This window comes from Urocampus carinirostris, chromosome 15, assembly GCF_059441175.1.
Source record: "Urocampus carinirostris isolate Australia breed hairy pipefish chromosome 15, RoL_Ucar_1.0, whole genome shotgun sequence".
Taxonomy (NCBI): domain Eukaryota; kingdom Metazoa; phylum Chordata; class Actinopteri; order Syngnathiformes; family Syngnathidae; genus Urocampus; species Urocampus carinirostris.
Genome location: NC_142363.1, coordinates 14605424 through 14627550, shown reverse-complemented (window position 1 = coordinate 14627550; position 22127 = coordinate 14605424). Strand labels below are relative to the sequence as shown.

The window sequence follows — 22127 nt, the reverse complement described above, 5'->3', positions numbered from 1 at the left end:
GCCAACTACCACGGGTTCTGATTGGCTCCCTGTCAGTATTTGAACCCAGTCCTGTCAATCCCCTGTTGTCAGTCCGTCTGCGAACTTCTGTTAACACTAGGCAAGCCTTTTTCAACCCTGAATCCTGACTGTCCCGTTTTTTGCTCCTGTCTGTTCCCCGGCTTCGACCCGTTTTTTATCCTGATCACGTCTCCTCTCCCGTCCCGTCTTTCGACATTTTTTTGTCCCTGACCATGTCTTCTCTCCTATTCTGGCTTACTACTCGCTTTCGACCCCAACCGAGTTTTTGCTCTCCTGTCACCCGTTTTTTCCGTCCCCGACACCCCCATTGCTCGCCACAGGAGAACCACTTCCGCGTTCGGAACACAATCCGAGTATCAGAGCGACCTGCTTCCCGCGTCCAGCAATCACCGGATAATGGGCGCAACCTTTTCTCTTTCTTCCAATAAAACTTGTGAGAAACGCAAGGCAAGTGGGTCCTATCTCCGTTCTGGTTGTGACAAAAACAATTTCAGAATAAGAATGAAGCTTCTTCGTAAACATTAATAATATTCTAATTATATAGTTAATAAAGACTCATAGAGTGGTAAAAACCCAAAAATATAAAAATGTGAAACCATTTACTGTAGCTTCCACGAAGGATTCAATGACAGACATTTTTGTTTTGCGCAATTGTTTCCTTCTTCGACTAGATCATCGTTGTCACTGTTTTCCACTTCTTCTCCCTTTTATCACTAATGTTCTTGAGACCCATTATTGTGGGCAGAAAATGAAAAAAAAAAAAAACATAAAAATGAGATGTGGTCCCTCTCAATCCCACCGATTGACTGAACAGGAAGAAAAGATTGAGAAGGAAAATATCTACAGTTAAGGAGTGTCATCGATCCTCCGTTTTTTCTTCTCCTTAGCATTATTTTGCCAAAGCAAACGCCTGCTAAAAACCTAATTTTGGGTCTTGACCCACCAGTTGAGAAACACTGCCCTAATGCTCGGGTGTGAAACTCATTTTCACCAAGGGCCACATCAGTGTAATCGCTGTCTTCAAAGGGCCTGATGTAACTTATAAATGCAACTAAATGTAATCAAATTGTATGTAAAATAAAGGTATTATATCAATATTTATTAACTCTGAATTGATTACTTATTACAGTCAAAAAAATACGGTTGCATTTAAAAATGTAGCCTCACATATGGGTATATATTATGTTTCTACTATACTGTATATAAGAAAACCTACAAAATCTTTTGGGACCTTTTTGGGAATATTTCTCAATTTTACTCATTACATCTCTATAGAAACATTGCCATGTATTGGCACTGAGCGGTCACTTTGCAGGTATTGTAGTCAACGGGCATTGTGGGAAATGTAGTTTTTGGTCAAAGCACCCTTATTTCACTGGCGCTCAGACATTTTAAGCTGTCGAGGGCCACAAAAATTCATGTTGAGGACCATATTTAGCCCGGTGGCTAGTTTTTAGGTACAAATAGCAGCAAGACAGCAGGCAATTATGTCAAGACCCTTTAGGTGAGGCTAATTTTATTTAAAATAAATGCTAATATCTCAATCCTCGAGTAAAATACACGTTAATACAATAGTTAATTTATTTCAGTTTATCATTTAAATGAATATTGTTTTTTTAACCACTAGGAGGGGCTAAATAATACACATTGGCCCTTTATCAATAGGATGTTAATATGAACGCATGTTTAATGCAATTGATTTTATTTTTTCGTATATTATTTGAATAATAAGCAAATATGCATGAATTATCATATAAACTGGCATTTTTTTATATACACGTAGGTTCTGAAATTTGTATATATTCTACATAACATGAGGCTCACCTAGAGGTCACTTTGAATCTCTGTAGTTTTTATTCTTCCTTGAGCTATGTAGCATTCATTTTGGGGTACACTACACAGACATCTACTTGTCAGAAATTACACACTGTCCATTTAATATTAATTTTTGTTTACTTTTTATGGGGCACTTTTAGAGATAGGGAAAGGGGCCGGTTTTCACCACAATCAGTTATTTTATTAGACTGCAGCTAATGTGATGTTTCTTTTTTAATATGGAACACTTGCAAAGGAAATTGCATAGGATACCAGTTTGTTATTTTGACTATCATTGCACACTGTTGTCCATTGTTTTGACTTTTATCAACTGTCGACATCATTGTCGCTATCGGCCAATCATGTTGCTGTTTTTTGATGTCCAAACAAATCTGCTTTTATAACCTCCAAGCTTTAGTCAAGGGGGATTACCTCATGTGTGGTCCCTTCTCAAGGTTTCTTCATTTTCCTCACATTGATCTTTTTGAGTTTTTCCCTGTGCTCATGTCGGTTTTGGATCAGGGGATGGTGGAATAATAGTCTGTGGTATACAATAATCTGTGGTCTGTGCAGACCTTTGAGACTCCTTGTGATTAAGGGCTATACAAAATAAACATGACTTGTCTTGACTTAAAGGGGCTCACGGCAGGACCTTTATAACAGGTTGGAATCACTTATCTAAAGCTTGGGCTCTCTCCTTGTTCTCCTCGAAAGCTCAAAATCCATTGATGTATTCTCTCCTTATTTTGAGAGTCTACTAAACCTTTAACCTATAATGTTTTGTACATGGATTGTATTTTTGGAAGCATCCTACCCATGTACAAAGGAGTTTCTTTTTTCTTGTTGCTGATGTCAGGGTCGGCTCCAAACTCCAGGAGAGACCTCGCACACGACAAATGTTGTCCAGACACGGCAAGCAGCAAGGCGGTCTCTTCCTGCAAGGTGCGTTTGTCTGCAGACCCTGGATGTGCTGGAGTATGATATAAAACACAAACTGGTTGAGGGGCTCGTGTGAACCAAAAACACACGTTTGAATTTGTTTGAATGAGCGCATACCCTTCAGTAAGGCCCTCAAGCACTCGGGCTGTCCGCTAAAAGCTGCATGATGCAAAGGGATCCAGCCATCTTTGTTTTCTCTAATCAGGAGTTGAGGGAAAGATGCTGCTTGCTTCCTGACCGCCTCCACGTCCCCTCCTCGGATGGCCAGGATCACCGGGTCAGGGTCCCTATAAAGTGATTCATCATGCAGCATTTTAAAAATATACACTGTATGTATGAACAATGCAAACTGTAACTGTTGTAATATGAAATGAAATGATCTGCATTTATATAGCGCTTTTCAAGTCAATGACTTCCCAAAGCGCTTTACAATGTGCTCCACATTTCCCAATAGCGGCCTTGCAGCCATGTAAGGCTCTAACCTGCTTATTGGGGGTATTAGGCGTTCAGTGTCTTACCCAAGGACACTTCGACATGTAACACGGACGAGCCGGGATTCGAACTGGGATCCCTTGATGAGCGCTCTACCTCCTGAGCTACTGCCGCCCCGTGAAATGCACTTCACACTTAAACCCATTCACACACACACTCACACACCGATAGCACAGTGAAATTTGTCACTGCGCATATAGTCATGATTGTATGAATTTTTCATTTATAACCGTTTTACTATTTCATTTTCTTCACGTATTTCGTCGGAATGAATGTGCTTCATGATTATTCATGTATTTTTAGTGTAATTATTTACTTCTTGATATAATCTCTTGGCTTCTTGATATGTCTGTCCAATCAGTAGTCATTCAGTCTCTACATTGTTCCAAGCGGTGTTTTAGTTTGCAGTTATGAGGAGACCCTGACTTTTATCAATACTCACCAGGTCCGGTATACACAAATGGCTGATGTAAACTATGAAAAAAATTCAGTTTTGTTTTCATAGCCCTCCCTTGTAGTATAAAAGTGTTTTACCGCCATTTTGACTGTGTACTTGTGAAGAAAATGGATTTGTTATTAACCTCATTTGTTTAAAGATTATTCCGGAATGAAAACCTCAACGGAACTGCTGATCTCCAACACTATTTTTTACCCATTTAACAACTCGAAGGTGCAGAAGAAGAAAAGTAATTCCACTTCGTAATGAAAATAAAAAGCATGAACCTAAGCTATTAAAAAGAGAAAGATCCCTCTATTTCCACAGACCCCAGAACACCCAATTTTTTGTTATTTTGTCGGTTCTATCAGAGCGATCGGCCATATTTCAAGGTATTGATACACAGCACATGCTTAAGGCTGTTTTACAGCATAATTAGAAATTAGAAATCACAGGAATTGGAAAAAGTAAAGTATAGGTGTTCCTTTAATAGTAACTGCCATGTCACGACCAGAACAGAAGGAGGACCCAGATGCGTAACGTTACTTACAAGTTTATTGAAATATAGAGGAAAGGCAGCGCCAACGATACGGCGCTCGCTGGACGCGGTAAGCAAGCCGCTAACGGCATCGGAGCGTGTTCCGAATGCGGAAGTGGATCTTCCGGAGTGGGAGTTCGCAGCGTAATTAGACGGAAAAACGGGTCGTTAGCCGGGACGGGAGATCAAAACGTGGTCTGGGTCAAAAAATGGATCGTAGCAGGAGAAAAACGGGGAAAACAGGAACGGATGAGTGGAAAACAGGTGACAAAACAGGACCAACGGGAGCCTTGTGAAAACAGAGGTTCGCTGACGGACTGACAACAGGCGAGTGAAAGGACTGAGTTTAAATAGGACGGGGAACCAATCAGGTTACCTGTAGCAGCGGGCACAGATGAGTGTAATGAGTAATCATGACATGCCATTGTTTTGGGGGCAAAATTAAAAATGTAATTGAGGTGTTTGTACTTGGTATCAGTATCAGTGACAACTTAAATGTTGAGTCTAATTTTAATAGTATAGCTAGAATAGCCCTACACGACTTTGAATCTCCGTAGTCTGTATTCTTCCTTGAGCTTTTAGCACTCGTTTTTTTGTTGCCCTACAACATACAGCGACATTTAGTTGTCAAATATTACACAGTGCCACTTTAAACGTTGAGTAGATACATGAGGTGGTGTGGATAGAACATCCCTAGATTTATTTGTTATACGAATCTTTTCTGGACGGCACTGTGGTTGAGTGGTTCTGAGGTCATGGGATCAGATCCAGCTACCAGCCTTCCTGTGCAAAGTTTGCATACTCTCCCCGTGCTTGTTTGGGTTTCCTCCGGGCACTCCGGTTTCCTCCCACATTCCAATAACATGCATGTCAGGTTAATTGGCCGGTCCAAATGGTCCCTAGAGTGAATGAGCGAGTGAGTTGTTGCGACCCTACTTGAGGAGAAGCAGTGCAGATAATGGCTGGATGGATGAATCCTTTCTAATCTTTAACAATACAAGGCAATTGAGGATGCTCCATATAAGAAATGAAGACACGGATGTAAACAGAAACAATTGATAGAATACAAGTGCACTGAGTGATGGTTATTAAAACTGCAAAATTTAATTCTCTGTTTTTCTGTTGGGTATTTCTGAAAGAAATGTATGCTTGGTAAAAACAACAATCCTAAAATAAATACCCCTAATCATTTTAATAATCATAGAATGAGCCCATCAAAAGAATGAAAATCCACGACTGTGTTATCGGAACAAAACGGTGAGTGAAAATTGGAATAACTCCTTGGCGAAGGTGGGAAAAACGAATGCGTGAACAAAGAAAAACAGTTAATTTGTTCGACCGCTGCAGTGCAATAAAACGTTTAAAGTGCAGCTTGTCGCTTTTTTGATTCACACAATAGCATTCGCGCACACGCACCCACGAGACTCACTCGGCGCGTGACGTCACGTCGATTCCCCTGCTGTCTCCTCGCAGTCTCGCCGTTACCTCATCCTCGCCATCATCTTCGAAATGAATCTCAGTAGATAATTTAGCTCTCCCGTGATGAAACTGTGCTAAATATCGCTGGTAGTTGAATTTGTTCATCGCGGCTGCATGGGCGCGCTGCTGTGATGACAGCTGAGTTGACGCACGCGCAACCGGGCAAGTGTGCACGAGGGTGGGCAGGCTCAAAAACGCGAGGGGGAATCAGCTGTGGTCGCTAGGATTATTTTAGGAGCTTATTGTGAAGCTGGTTTCATCCTTATATGTCTGGGACACTCACGAGTCGTCTGATAACATGAAGCCAGACCTTGTGCCTTAGTTATTTCCATGCTTGCTCTACTAGTTACCTTAGATCTACAAAATAGAATGACACTTGTACATACCTGTCAATTTCAGCTTATTGCTCCCCTTATTAATGATTGTAATTCCTCTTACTAAGAAATGATATACCTTACAAACAGGGTTGGGTAGGGTTACTTTAACTGGATTACTTTCAATTACTTTTGGATTACTCCAATACCAAATATGCTAATAAAAGACAAAAGAAACTAAATATGAATACAATTACTAAATTTTGTGCAGGCATGGGGAGTAACGGAATACATGGAACGGCAAAAATGATGTTGGCAAGCTGTTTGGAATTATCTTTATTTTGTTTCTGTCGCATTTTATGTTAGTTTTGACGGAGATCAAAGCCAGGAGAGAAAGCTTACCACGTGTTGTGAGTCATAATTTTATTCATATTTAGTTTATTTTGTCTTTTATTAGCATATTTGGTATTGGAGTAATCCAAAAGTAATTGAAAGTCCAGTTAAAGTAACCCTACCCAACCCTGCTTAAAAACACAATGCTGGACTGGTTCACACACAGCAAGACAGTCTATATATAGAAGACATGCGTTAAACTCATGGCTCGTGGTCCAAATGTGGCCCATCCCATCATTTTCTGTAGCCCACAAGACAATGCTAAGAAAAGTGCAAGGGAAGCAAGATCTTGCTGACAGGATTCGGCACGCCACGCGAAGCAGGATACACCTGAGCCCAACCTCCACACACCTTTCTCATCCTGCAAATAATCCTTTACTTGTATTTGTCAAGCTATTTTTCACATCTGAAGAATATTATTGTTGCAAAAGGATGTCATACTAAGAACAAAAATACAGTAAGTATTTACAGGTGGTCTGTCTCTGGGTCCATTTGGACTGAAGGGACTTAAGGTTACGTTTATAGGGCTGGCCTCATAAGTGCTTGTCTAGACTACATGGACTTTATAACAAGACCAGGTTAAAGACAACCAATTAAAGTCTTGCTTAAGGGTAGATGCTCAGTCCGGACCACTAAAATGCTCCATTGGTACACTGATTGACTGAACTACAGTTGAAATGGGATGTTAATCTTTAAGTTGTACAAAACAGGTCTTACCTTTAATACCTACAGTACCTGAGGTAATGTTACCTTTCTTAGCACTTCCACACAAATAATTGTAATAATCCACCACATATTGTAAACCAAAATGATAAATACGGCGACTGCGTTCGGTGTTTTCATTTTAACAGAGTGTGAGTGACTTTACGGAAGAAACTGCTGCCCAACTCACAAAGTTGGAAAGCTCTTCTATCCTGCAGTCTAGACATAGGGCTGCCTGAAGTGGGCCGTCCCAGTGAATGTTTCTGTCCGCTCATCGCGATAGAAGTCCCTGAGATCCAAACACCCTTCTTAATTACCCTGTGATTGCCTGCCAACCAGTCCAGGGTGTCCCCCTCTCAGCTGGGATACGCTTTAGCACCCTTTCAACCTACATGAAGATGTTTGGTTGGACAATGAATGTCAAAATTAATTCATAAATTCAGTATAGGAACATTTTTTAGATTTCATCTAACATATCACATGATGATTCACTACCAAAAAAATCTGCGTTTAACAGTGGCAGGCCGTGCATTTGTCAACTTAGACCTTCAGCTCCAGTCTGAACTACTAATGTATTGTTTGCGAACATACTGGCTCTACGAGCCAGCTCTTGGAAGTGAATCTTCCCATTTTATTTGAAAGGACTCGGGTGGAGGCGAGGTGTCGCTGCAAGCCCGGTTCTCTGGGTCCCACAGCTCGAGAGGTGGAGGGGGGAAGCAGAGGGCATCCCGTAAAGTCTGTTGTTTTGTAGCGATGTCATATACATGCAATGAATGTTATTAGTAGATTTATAATAAACTTGACTTTAAAGTGTTGTTCTGTTATATGTTCTGATTATCAATCCTTAATACTGTGCAACAATGATTTTGTTTGCGATTAGTCGTCTTATTGTGTTTCAAGTTTGGAAAAAATCGGGCAGGCAACTTTTCAGAGTTGTCTGCCATGGTGTCCGGTAACAAGTTTCAGACACTGCAAATGCGTTATAATTACAGCTCAGACATCACACTGCGTTGGGTCATTGCTTTTTCTGATCCAGTTTGGTCTTTGTATCTGGTCTGGATATTGTCAGATTTGATTTTGTTTGGACGTACAATTTGTTTTGTGACTTAGTGCTTGTTTGTGACTGTTCCTTGCATTTACATTTCCTATTTGGTCTTTGTATCTGGTTTGGACATAGTCAGATTTGGTTTTCTTTGGACATGCGATTTGTTTTGTGACCCCTCTTTGTTACTTTGTTCCTGGTTTCACTATTAAATACCGTCCCTATTTTGCCTCAGTTCCTGCAAACCTTCACTTGGGTCCATTCAAAAAGCTTAATACTTGCAGTTTAAAATATGTCCAATGAATGTCGCCAAAGCCAGGTGCCACTCGCAAAGCACGCACTGTAGCTGTGTTTTCCGATTACCATGTATCAACAAGAGAACATTGAGAAACCCATTCCAATATTATTATCATTTTTTAAAAAAGGCACGGATGCGCTGTACAAAAACACAAAAAATACTAAGTTAAAAAAAGCGTATTTGCAGAAGTTTAAAGAACCTTTAGCTCCTTTTTATAATAGATATGAAATCCAAAAGCAAAATTCCTATTTTCTAATTACATTTTCATAAAATAAAACGCAGAAAAATACTTAAAAATCATTAAATCCATCATTTTCATTCGAGTTTGTCACTTTCCAGTCCACATGAGTTTTCCTCAGTTAAATGAAATGTAGTGGGAACTAATTCAAATGTTGCTGAGCTTTTTCTTTACAAATGCACAGTTGATGCACATTACATAAGATTAAATGTTACTGAAATAAAACAAAGATTGAGGAAAAGAACTCGTTTTATAATCGTGTCTTACATCCCATTCTTTCCCCAATCTATCATAAAAATAATTAATACAATTAGTCTGTAACGTTTTACTGTGCTGAGCATCTGCAGATGCAGAGTGAGGCACGCAATCCTCTTGCCTAATGGCAGACGGCGATAGTGAGATTAAGGATTCTGATTTGGCGCACACTTCAGCCCCAAACAATAGAATAAGTGATTGTTATATCTACTGGATTTGCAAAAGCTTTTTATCCTGTTTCATTGTTGCCATCAGTATTAAGTTTACAAAATACTTTGACGCAATCTTCATGGAAGTAGATTTTAAAGACAACCCCTCAAAAAAGAATAATTTACAACAGAGGCCTACCAGCCACAGCACAAATGTTAAGATGCTAAAAACACATTTGGCCCTTGACTGACCCTTTTTCCCCACCTGTTATCTTGTTCTGTGTTTGCATTTGTACAGAAAAGCCATGTGAGTGAGCATACAAACTGAAAAATGTATATACATGTTCAGCATTCCTCAATATGGGCGAATTTTATGGGGTCTGGGTTTCGTTTCGTCAAAGGACAAAAGCAAAGTTTAATCCTTTTCACACAAGGTGTGTCTATTGTTTGGGCAGCGTGCATTTGAATCATCCAGTAAGAAAAACATTGTTTAACAGGTTTTTTTTGGACTCCAACAGACCTGAGTAATTATTTTAATTTTAATATTTTTATATTCTTTATTTTAAGAATAGGAAAAGCGGGTTTAAAATGGCCGTTACTAACAAATGTTTAAACAAATGTGAATTCCATTGGTTACATATTATACACACACTTAGCTTTAGTTTGTATTTTCTCTTTTTTTAATGTTTTGTTCGATTCAATGTTCCCGATAAAATAAAATAAAAGTGAACATTCATTTGGTAATCGTAAATCAACTTTCCCTAATTTTCCTAACATTTATATATTTAATGCAGCCCGATGATATTAAATTAACTTATGTGAAATATAAACTAGTGAAATGTATCTGTTTTTATCCATGTCATAGGAGGCCATTTTGTTTTCTTTTTTACTGTCGACTGAAGATGACGTCAACAGCTGTTGTGAATTTCCCTTAGGGGATGAATAAAGTATCTATCTATCTATCTATCTATCTATCTATCTATCTATCTATCTATCTATCTATCTATCTAGCTGCTGGGTTCAAGAAACAGCCAATACCAGGTCAGCTTCCAAAAAGAGGCTTAAAAAGACTACAAAGATATATTAACAATTATCTATTGTGGAAGTGTTTTAAACACTTCAATTTGCATTGTTTCACTCTCTTGGTGTCCGGGCTCTGAGTCCTGCTTTCTGTATGTTCTGTCTTCCACTCTCTCACGCTTTTGCTTCCCCTATTTGGTCATACACTTCCTCGGTGTCACTTGTCTTAATTACCCTCCAATCACACCTCCCCCTGTTCACTATTTAAACCCTCTGTTTCTACAGCTTGGTGCTACTTCATTGCAAATCTGGTTACGGCTTAAGTGCTTGTCAGAGCCTTGTTTCCTCCAGTGTACCAAACCCTTGCCGCCATTCTTGACCACGAGTACTGCCTGCCAAAACCTTGGACTGTTGCCTTCGCTGAAGTGAGTATACTCGATCTCGATTGTTGTCTCGCTCCTGACTTCCTGTGCACTGAACCCTGTGCCAATAAAGATATCCATTGCTGCACTAAACGTTGTTTCGGCACTGTACTGCCGCCATACTCCGCGGGGGGTCATGACAAACATTTTATAGAAACTTCTTTAACAAGGCTTTTGATGAATGCAATATTATTTTGTTGTTGAAAAAGCACATTTTTTTCTAACTCTATGATACTGAAATCAAATTCTTTTGTATTATGACATTTAATGGAAAGAAATATATTAATTTACATTTATTGAGTTGCCCCACATTAAAGAGTGCTGCCAATGCTTCATACTTCCTTCCGATTGAAGTTTGGGATAAAATAACATTAGTACAGGACACAATCAAAGGGACTGCGTGCATTTTGGACCACAATATGCCATTGTATTATGTGGTTCAACCGAAAGTGAGTGCTAAAAAGCACTAAGAACAATAGAAATTACATATATTCTAAGTGACAAAAAATGCACAGTTTTTATTCTATGTTTTCCCTCAATGTTTAGCAAAGACCTTTTGTGGTACGCAAAATAGTAACAGGGCGGACAATTATGTCAGCTCCCTCTAGGTCAGTGGTCCCCAAACTACAGCCCACGGGGCGGATACAGCCCGCCTCCACATTTGGTCCGGCCCCCGAACAATACCAGAAAGCATTTTGATTTTTTTATTCATATATGTGTATTTGTATTTGCTAATAAAGTTGGACTTTTGCATTAAAATGTTCCTTAGTTACTAACTATTTTCATTATTAACTATTAGTAACTATTTTATACGGCGTAACAAGGGTTGCTGACAAGTTGAAATGTTATATTTTTGGATTTTGGTGTTGTTTTGTAAAGCAGAAAAAGTGAAGTACCAGTATATCACCACTAGATGACATATTCTCACAGGTCAGAGAAGGGTGTTTGGGGCAAGTCTCACGGGACCTCACGTCATTTAGGGAGACTTGTTCAATAAATGAACCTTAATGCCAAACAATTAAATTGTGTCGTGTGAGACTGACATCTATTATCATCTATTTTGCAGGTGAGATGTTTATACTGGGAACAGGCTTGCTGTGGGGATGATAATATGTGAAAATATGTTTGTAAAGGTTGTTTGTGATGTCTGTAAAGTTTACAAAAAGTGAAATAGTACGAGTGAGTCGTCCATTAGCATGAGCAACAACGTGGGGTATGCTACGTTATGCGGGACTGGGTCAAGAGTGCACTGTGATGTTAATATGTATATTTGGTTACCATATAACACAAAGTGAGTTGTTTTGTAAGGTACAGTTATAGTGTTTTTGTTAAATGGTTCTTGAAAAGTACCAATTGATGTCAATGTTATTTTGTATTTATATATTAAAGGGGACCTTTGTGCACGGCACAACTGGAGGTTTATGTTCCATGGACTTTTTTCTGTGAAGAGCCTAGAGAGGGTTATTCGGTTATTATTTATTTCATTAATAGTGTTATTTATTTTCTGACTTTTGTTATGTGAAGAACCCAGAAAGGGTTATTTGATTGTGGCTTTCTGGAAAACAATATTTTTTTACATTAAGGCACTCCTGCAATCATCACACTTTTTCTGTTACAAACGGACCCCGGCCCCTCATCAAAGAAGGGAAAGGTTAGGTGGCCCTCACAGAAAAAAGTTTGGGGACTCCTGCTCTAGGTGATGCTCGCTCATGTTATGTATGAATAATAAAACCATTCTTGACCTGCAGGTATTTCAAAAAAGGCACATTTATATGGTCAAGTATTTTCCGTATTTTTTTTTAAATCCATATATTGTTTTAATGAATTAAGAGGCGTTAAATAATGCACATTTTCCATGAAAAAACTCTTCAGTTAAATTTACCCAACAAATTGTAAAATCATCCATTTTAACTCTAATTAACAAATTCACACTAGGTAAAGGCTTCAGATATTCTGACTAGTTTGAGACTCTGGAATGAATCTTCAGCAGTCATGTAAAAAGACTATACAAGCAATATTGTCTGAATCGAGATCCACACATAAAACAGTGGTCCATAACCTTAGTAACAATGACAAAAACTAATAATAACTATAATAATAAGCCTAAATCCAATGTGTAATTTCTTGACCACTAGAGATCTGTATGATATAGAAGAAGGTGTCGTGATTTGCCCATTGCCCTCACCTGTGCCCGCTCGTTTGGCTCTAGCTGCTGCTCGTTTCCTGATTGGTTGCCCTCCTATTTAAACTCAGTACCCTCATTCCCTCCTTGTCATCCTGTCAGCAAACCTGTGCACTTGCAAGGCAAGCATTTTTGACTTTGGCTCCCAATCTTTTCTCGACCTGTCTTGTATACAGTATCCTGTATCCTGTATCGATCCCCTGTCCCTGGCCTCCCGATCGTCTCCGATTACCTGACTTGTTCCGATCTCTGACCACGTTCCTATCTCCCGTCCCGATTACCTGACTTGTTTTGTTCACTGACCACGCTCCGATCTCCCGTCCCGGCTGCCCAACTTGTTTCCGTCCACTGACCACGCTCCAATCTCCTGTACCGGCTATCCAAATTGTTTCCGTCCACTGACCACGCTCTGATCTCCCGTCCCGGCTGCCCGACATGTTTCTTCCCACCGACCGCACTCCGATCTCCCATCCTGGCTGCTAGACTGGTTTCCGCCCTCTAAGCACGCTCCGTTCTCAAGGGTTTCCTGCTTCTCCTGCCCAGGGATCGCCGAATCTCCGGCATTTGTTTCCTCACACCTGACTTCTCCGTTTCCGCAATCAAAATTGGTGTGAAATATTACGCGTTTGGGTCTACTGTCTTTTCTGGTTCTGACAGAAAACATTACATTTTATCCAAACATCAAACTATTTCTACTCACAGTACCACGTTATACAACATTGTTTTGCCTGAACTCTTTCCCACGATGGTCTATTACAACGTTGTACAATGTGGCATCTTGAGCAAAAATACAGTGATGATGAGATAAAATCGAATGCCTTTTCCTGTGTCATATACGAATCTAGTGGTCTAGTGCAGTGTTTTTCAACCTTTTTGGAGCCATGGCATGTTTTTTTTACATTAGAAAGATTTTGCGGCACACCACTAACCAAAAATATTATAAAATGACACTGAACAGTATGCTAAATTACAATATAATTTATAATACCCCAAGTTTTTAGAGCACAGACACTTGACAATGGCATAATATTTGCAGAAAACGATTCATAAATGTGTTATAAAATTTTAAATTTTGAAAAGTGACATTGGATAATTTCTCACGGCACACCTGACGATCTCTCACGGCACGCTAGTGTGTCGCGGCACAGTGGATGAAAATCACTGGTCTAAGGGTTAGGATTCTCACTGCTGCAATCCGGGTTCAATTCCCTTTGCAGCCAATCATTGTTGACTGTTTAATCATTGCTCAAATATGGTAATATTCTACCGTAACACCTCCGTATAACATACAACCAAAGTTTGCGAGCATACTTGAATAAATAGGTAATAAGCAAAAAAATAAAATAATTGTTTTTCTTTTTGCGTGGCCTGGTTTGCCAATCAATTATGTAAATCAAAGAAGTGCAATGAAAATATAAGATCTTTTAAAAAAAACATTGTAACACCCATCACTTACCTGTACACACAGTTTGACGCTGCAAAATCATTGCAAGGTCGCCCGTTTTTGACATCCACCTCCAGCCTCTGATAAAGAGACCCACATCTGTTGACCGCGATCATCCCAAAGGTCCAGTCCCAGACTGGTCCTGATGCTTTGGCCACAAACTGTCGATCCACAACACAAAATGAGAAAAGCCAAAACCAGTGCGAGAGGCAATAAATCAACTCTTAATATTACAAATGACCCGTTTATGAAGTAAGTGCATTCTGAGTTTAACAGGGAGCACTCAAATGAAACTCTGCAATGTTCTGTGGCGGACATCTGAGAGCAGCTCAAGCAACGAGGACAGATACCTTTTAAGGATATGTTGAACCGACCGTGCACACATTTGCATGCCCGTAGGGAAAGCTGATGTGAGCTCAAATCTTTTGAGATTTGAAAGCATTGTAAAACTTTGCAGCCCGAGTTTGACACTTGATCATTAATATGCCACGGTTCAGTAAGCATGTCTAAAGAAGTTCTGTCAAGTTATTAACCAATGTTACCACAAAGTAGGTTAACATTTCAAATGGCTTTGACTTTTAAAGCTGTGCTCTTTAAAAGTGAAAACTTTAACTCAGAGTTAAAACTTCCACCTCGTTTTAACTTGAAATTCAAAGCAGCTTTAAAGCTTTAACTCAATGCTTTGATGTATTGAGTTAAACCTTTGAGCACGTAAATAATCAATATATATATATATACACAGCAGGGGTGTCAAACGGGCGGCCTACGGGCCGCATCAGGCCCGTTGAGGGATTGAATCCGGCCCGCGAGAAAACGCTGAGGGGAGCAAAGGAGAAAAACGAGCTGCAGGTTGAAATATGTCAACTTGATGTTGCCAAAGGTAGGTACCTCTCACAAACGCTGTACTTATATTGTACTTGTATTTCTTTCTCTCTCTCTCTCACTCTCTCCTCCTCCCCTTTTCCCCTCACACACTCTCTCTCTCTTTTTTTTTCAATCTCTCTGCCTCTCTTTCTTTTTCTTTCCTCTTTGTGTATTTCTCTCTCTGTGTCTTTTCACCTTCTTTTGCTCTCTCTTTCTGTTTTACTTTTCCCTCTCTTTTCTCTCTTTCTCTCTCTCTCTTGGTTTCCCCTTCTCTCTTTCTCACCTTCTCTTTTCTCTCCTCTTGGATGTCTTTCTCTCTCTCTCTTTCTTTCCCTCTCTCACTAGTTGTTTTTATCTCTTTTGTTTCTCACATTCTCTCTCTCTCTCCTTTCTCTTTCTCCATTTCTTTCTCCCTTTCTTTGTCCCACCATCTCACTTTTTCTCTTGCTCTCTTTCTCTGATTTCTTTCTCTCTCTTTTCTTTTCTTTGTAATCTACAAGTCTGGCCCCCGAGAAAATGTTTGTTCTATCGTGTGGCCCCCGAGTTAAAATGACTTTGGCAGCCCTGATTTACACTATATGGTAAAGAATTTCGCCCAAAGCACACGATGTATGAAATATGATCTTTAGTTCCAAGCGTCTCATTAAACCACTATTTCGGAAACAAGTCCAAAGCTGTTTACCCCACGGTTAAAACTTTAAAGGGACAGTGTGTATTGTTTAGTGCCTCCTAGTGGTAAAAGGCTAGGCAAAAACAAAACAAAAAGTACTGCAAACTAGTTTGTTTTGGTTACCTTGTGTCTCCGTAGTTTGTATTCTTTCTTGTGCTTTTTAGAAATGGTTCGGTTGCACTATACCGTACATCAACATCTTGTGGTCAACTAATACACACTGCCCCTTCAAACAACTCGACTTAAAGCATCCAAAAGAGGGCTGTCAAAGGTTTTAGCTCCGAATTAAAACAGCGTTTTAGCTGAACATTTAAATTGGCTTTAAAAGTTTAACTCAAGAGTTTAGAGCATGTTTAGAACGTAGAATTTTTAGTTAAAGTTTTAACCCGGGCATTAACATCAACATATGACATCATGCAACACGAAATTCTTCAACTCACTTATGATGAATTTAGAAGCTGATGCTGCTGCACAAGTCGAAGACAATATCAAAAAGTTCCCATGATGAACTGGCGCTCGTCACGCACACTCAGGTTTCAAAACACTGTCTGAAAACGTGTTTGTGAAACATATTTCCTCAGCAAAAGTGGAAGCGGTGTGACACAAACAAGTCTTTAGGTGTATTTGGGGAACTAGACCAGACTTCATGGTTGAAAATATACACACACATTGCCAGGGTTCACATTCTGACAATTGCGAGTACATTGGTCTTGCATGCAACTAGTGACATCTAGTCAGGGGAGGCAAGTGAGGCTATGCCTCACCTGGAATGGCAGAAATATAGGATAAAGAGTAAACAAACTGTAACAATTATTAAATATTAAGATTATTTCTCTTTTGACTTTGCAATTTTTGATTTTCTTTTTCTAAATCTCTGAAATTTCACATTAGAATATTAATACTACTGTGCGTCTGCAGATGTATACCAAAGCTTGCAATTCTCTTCACGGTAGAGGACAACACAGATTTGGCACACAGCGCAGCCCAAAAAAATATAAAAGGTGACATTATTAGCAAGCTAATAGCAAGTTAAGCCATCCAGTAATTCATTATCTCCTGGCTTGAGTCATTGCAGCCACTGTCGGTTCGTTTACGATGCGTGTGCAAGTATGTGCATTTCTTGGACGCACACGAATAAACTTTCTTTTTTCATCTTTCTTGCGGTTTGGGTTGGACTTTACTGAAAGAATGTCTTATCTTACTTTCACTATTTTCGTGCTACACTAACAACAAAAAACTGGTGGGGATGAGCATGACATCACTCTCAAGTACATCCACTCAGCTCTCCTGCTTAAAGATGGGGTGTATAGTTTGTGTGGTCCTTAGAAAGTTGAAAGTGTACTATTTCTTCCATTAAGTATGTGTTAGAAATGACCAACTTAGTTCAAAAAGCCCTTATGCTTAAGTTTCCATTGTCCCTATCTGCTTTTACCTTAATTTTTATCAGGCCTGCCCAGGGCGGAACAAATCCTCCAAAAGATGAACAAGAAAAGATTATTCTAGTACGTTTAATGAATGCATGCAAATCATGTGTTACCACGCCGCCATCTGAATAAGGTCATAATGCAGCCTTAAAGTTTCAAATGCCGCACACCTCTTATCATGTTCCGCCTGAAAAGCTTTGCTAAAAGTAAGATAAAAGGAGATAAGCGCAGTGGGGGGAAAGCATAAGGGCTCTTTGAGCTCAGTCGGGCATTGTTTAACACATACTTCATAGAGAAAATAATTAACTGAATAAAAAGGATTTACTTTAATGAAAATGATATACTGTAACTGTCAAACAATTACGACTATATGCAGCGGCGCATTTCAATATGACAAGAAGTGTCATTTTTATTCAGCTATGACTTTTTTAAACTTAACTAAAAACCGCGACGAAACACATAAACTTTTCTACAACATTGTTAAGTACTATTTGTGTCATGATTACCGATTAGTATCGCCTGTGCCCGCTCATTTGGCGCCCGCCGCTGCGGGCTTCCTGATTGGTTCCCTGTCTCTTTTTAAGCCCAGTCCTGTCACTCTCTGGTTGTCAGTCCGTCAGCGAACCTCTGTTTTTAAAAGTTAAGCACATTGACACTGACTCCCGTAGGTCCCGCTCTCCCCGTTTGTCCCCGGCTTCAACCTGTTTTTGACACGACCACGTTTGCTCTCCCGTCCTGGCTTACGACCCGTTTCTGATCCCGACCACGTTTTTGCTGTCCCGGCTATCGACCTGTTTTTCTGTCCTTGACACCGACATCTCCCGCTCCGGAAGATCCACTTCCGTATTCGGATCACGATCCGATTGTGTGAGCGGCTTGCAGATCGCGGGCGCTGCCCTTTCTCTTTCTATCAATAAACTTATGGTTAACGCTACGCAATTGGGTCCTAATTCCGTTCGGATATTGACAATTTGGAGAAAATCAATTTATCACACAGTTTGCCATGTATTTGGATTACACTGGATATATTCATGTTAAACAGCATTTCTTTACAAAAAATCGATTACAAGGAAATTTGTGACCTTATTTTAAGGGATATTGTATATTATTTACTGCCTCTTAGTGGCAAAAAAGACGTTAATTAAGAAAACAAATATTGATTTTAATGATAAGCAAAAATACACAAACTATCATATAGACGTGCACTTTTTTAAAATACTCTTAGATCAAGTCATGAGTATTTATTTTACAGAGTGGGAGGCCCACCTATTGGGAGCTTACATAATTGTCCACCATCTTGCTGCTACGGGTACCTCAAGAATCTCGTGAAAGGCTCAGCCGAGAAACGAGAAGTCAAATGGGGCAGTTTGGTCACTCGGAGTCTCTGTAGCTTGTAATCTTCCTTTTGCTTTGTAGCACTCGTTTCCGGTTGTTCCACATCAAGGGTCTCCAACGTGGGTTCTGCCGGCACCATTATGCCCCCTGAGGACAGCTGACATGCCCGTGGACCTGTTCTGAAAATAACTCACCAGTGTTGGGTCATTGTGATTTTCTAGTAAAATTGTCTTTTTTAGTTGATTCTATTTCAGTGTATCCCAAACTTTTTCGAGCCAAGGTAAAGTTTTTTTTCAGCAAAAAAAATATCCTTTAAAAATATTTAAAAAATAAATCCTGGCACCGCTTTCACATTTTAAAAAAAACGCTTCAATTATCATATTGTCTAAATTCCAATGTCAAGTTTTTGTGATCAACGTGGCTCAGGAAATAACACAGGTTATTAAATTTGGTGAATAATTTTCCTTTAATTTGAGATATTACAACTTTTCTCAACTGTTTTTCAAGTTTTACTTTATTTTTGTCCTGGGTTTTTTTTCTACAAAAACAATACTTAAAAAGAGCAAACATTACCTGCTAGTGGAACCAAACTGTCATGATTACTGATGTGATTCATCTGTGCCAGCTCATTTGGCACCAACCGCCGCAGGTTCTGATTGCCCCCCTGTCACTATTTGAACCCAGTCCTGTCAGTCCCCTGTTGTCAGTCCATCTGCGAACCTCAGTGTATACTAGGCAAGCCTTTTTCGACTCTGACTCCCACCTGTCCCGTTTTTGCTCCCGTCTGTCTCCGGCTACGACCCGTTTTGATTCTGACCACGTCTGTTCTTCCGTCCCAGCTTGTGAGCTCTTTTTGTCCCCGAAAACGTCTACTCTCCCGTTCTGACTTACAACTTGTTTCCAACCCCGACCACGCCTTGCTCTCCCAGTTGTGGCTACTGACCCGTTTTTCCGTCCCTGACACCGCCATCGCTAACTACGGAAGATCCCCCTCCGTGTTCGGATCACAATCCGAGTACGAGAGCGACTTGCTTCCCGCGTCCAGCGAACACCGAATCATGGGCGCAGCACTTCCTCTTTCCTTCAATAAAACTTGTGAGAAACGTAACGCAATTGGGTCCTGTTTCCGTTCTGGTCCTGACACCAAAAAATGTTTTGTAATTGGTTTATCTTATCATTCTTTTGCAGAGGCAATGTTAAACCGCCTAATCAAACACAATAAGCTATTAAAAATACGGTATTACCTCCCGAGCAGATAACATGTATAAAAGGAACAAAAAAAGTAATCTGAGTCCACCTACTGATATGAATGAGTCAATGCTGATCATGCTTTTATGCAAAGACAAAATTAGGCAATTCTCTGCGGCACACTACAGGTAAGATCGGGCCGAAAAAAAATTATATAGTATAAAATAATATAGTATATAAATAATATAGTATACAAATAGTATATAAAACTCGAACCCGCCCAAACCCAACAGATTATCTTGATTTGATAACTGAGCCCGAAATAAACCCGAAGCTGCAATTCAACGCCAAAGTAAACACGAAGCTTTACTTCGACCGTAAGTTCTTCAGCACTGAACTGTGTGTTTCGGCTGAACTACACAGCTTGGAGTTAACTTGGGGCCGAGTCCCTCAAAACAAGCGTGGATTTCGAAGTGCAGAACCAAAATTTACTCTTCGCCGCAAAGATCACATTTCGGAAAACTGCAGCGAAAGGAAACTGAACAAAATAGCATTGAAAACAAATTGGAATTCTGCAGATTACAAGCAGCAAATAGTGAAATATTTGGCCGAAAAGCAGATAAAGTTTGTAAAGCTTGTAAGCTATTGGAAAGAAGCAGAAATGACGTCTGACGTGAGCGAGGTGGGAGGAGGAAGCTGCGCATCTTTTATCCCAGCACAGGATGAACATTTCTTTGGATAAAGTGATTTGGAGTTTAACAAATAGTTTGGTAAGCATGTTCTTTATCTTAATCATTACCTGCGTAAAAGAAAGTGCATGATGTGCGGATCCCCTAATAAGGGAAAGAAAAACAGCAAGATAAAAGCCCGGCCTGTCAAGAACCGGGACAGGATCAGGAAGCAATTGTGTGAAGTTTCTCACACAAGCCTTTATTTTACGGGAAATGCGGTCTGGCATGGAAAGACAGGAAGCCAGAGACCGACGAGATTGATACCAATCGTCCGACCAGATATCGGACAGATGGGGTCGATACCGGACAGGACGGGACAGACAGGGTAGATATTGAAACAGGATATCGAAATTAAACAGGACAAACTGGACGGGAACAATACCGGACAGGAAATACCAACAGGAAAACAGGACCGGGTCAAAACACACGTCTTGCGGCGCAGAGGTTTGTTGACAGACTGACCAAGGAAAAATGAGAGCACTGAGCTTTAAATAGACGGAAAGCCAATCTGTCAATGAGCCGCAACTGGCGCCACTCGGGCTGGGCCAATTGGGTACCATGGCAACCGTGACACGGCCAGTCTGATTCGATGATTGACATTTTAAGATACAGTTCGGGTTCGGGCCCTGGCCCTGGCCCAAGATCTTACCTCTACGGCACATACAAGTGCCCTGGCACATTGGTTGAAAAACACAGCTCTTTTTAATCCTCTTTCTGACAATTATCGGTATTATAGTATAGTAACAACATAGTACCAACATAGTTATTATTTCAGAAATTCATATCAAACTGGGTGGCCTTTGCGCTATTTGGGAAGAAAATGTATCTCCCATGTTGAAAAATGGTGAAGACCCATGCACTACACATTATAATGACATCTTGTAGTCAAATACTACACGGTGTCCTTTTAACACATTGGCATTTTCAAGGATTCCACTGAAGAGGCCGATATCCATGATAAACAACATTCCTTTATTAAAAAAATCTGTAGAAAAGAGATAGTTTATGACTTTTTTAAAGCAAGTAAAAAACTACAACAATGAATGAATACATAAAGATGTTTTTTTTTTTAAATCTTTATTAGTCAGGACACGAACGGAACAGGACCCAATTGCGTTACGTTTCTCACAAGTTTTATTAAAGGAAAGAGAAAGGGTTGCGCCCCCGATCCGGTGATTGCTGGACGCGTGAAGCAAGTCGCTCTGAACGCGGAAGTGGATCTTCCGTGGCGAGCGGATGGCGGTGTCAGGAACGGAAAAACGGGTCAGTAGCCGGGACGGGAGAGCAACAACGTGGTCGTAAGCGAGTCGTAAGCCAGGAAAGGAGAGTAGACATGGTCGGGGACAAAAAGAGGTCGAAAGCCGGGACGGGAGAGTAGACGTGGTCAGGATCAAAAACTGGTCGAAGCCGGGGGACAGGCGGGAGCAAAAAACAGGTGGCAGTCAGGGTTGAAAAAGGCTTGCCTAGTGTTAACTGAGGTTCGCAGACGGACTGACAAAAGGGAAAAGACAGGAGTAGGTACAAGTACTGATCGGGAGCCAATCAGAGTCCGAGGCAGTTGGCGCCAAAGATAAGGCACAGCTTAGTCACATCAGTAATCATGAGATTTATTGAACAAACGCAGAAACATTTCTATACAAACATTTTACCATAGTGTTGTACAAAAAAATCAAAATATCAATAAAGAAATTTTTTTTTAAAACAAATAAACAAACATTTAAATAAGACATGCGAGG

At 40.1% G+C, this 22127-nt stretch overlaps 2 protein-coding genes across 5 annotated transcripts in view; one reads left to right on the top strand and one right to left on the bottom strand.

Moving 5' to 3' along the window:
* Positions 1-16241, bottom strand: part of LOC148351651 (ankyrin repeat and SOCS box protein 2-like) — a 27626-nt gene extending 11385 nt beyond the window's left edge. Inside the window, exons 1-4 of one of the 3 annotated variants that reach the window (XM_088354608.1) lie at positions 16154-16241; positions 14192-14340; positions 2893-3062; positions 2651-2806 (exon numbers count right to left, since the gene is read on the bottom strand). In XM_088354608.1, the coding sequence (XP_088210734.1) occupies positions 2651-2806; positions 2893-3062; positions 14192-14295 (430 nt within the window). In that variant the 5' untranslated portion in view covers positions 14296-14340; positions 16154-16241. Of the gene's footprint in view, positions 1-2650; positions 2807-2892; positions 3063-5670; positions 5867-14191; positions 14486-16153 lie in introns of those variants that run through there. The other 2 variants (XM_088354607.1, XM_088354606.1) reach the window with 2 other exon arrangements.
* Positions 11552-22127, top strand: part of ccdc197 (coiled-coil domain containing 197) — a 27901-nt gene continuing 17325 nt past the window's right edge. For both annotated transcript variants that reach the window (XM_088354609.1, XM_088354610.1), the window contains exons 1-2: positions 11552-11619; positions 14922-15059. In XM_088354609.1, the coding sequence (XP_088210735.1) occupies positions 15048-15059 (12 nt within the window). In that variant the 5' untranslated portion in view covers positions 11552-11619; positions 14922-15047. The remainder of the gene's footprint in view (positions 11620-14921; positions 15060-22127) is intronic.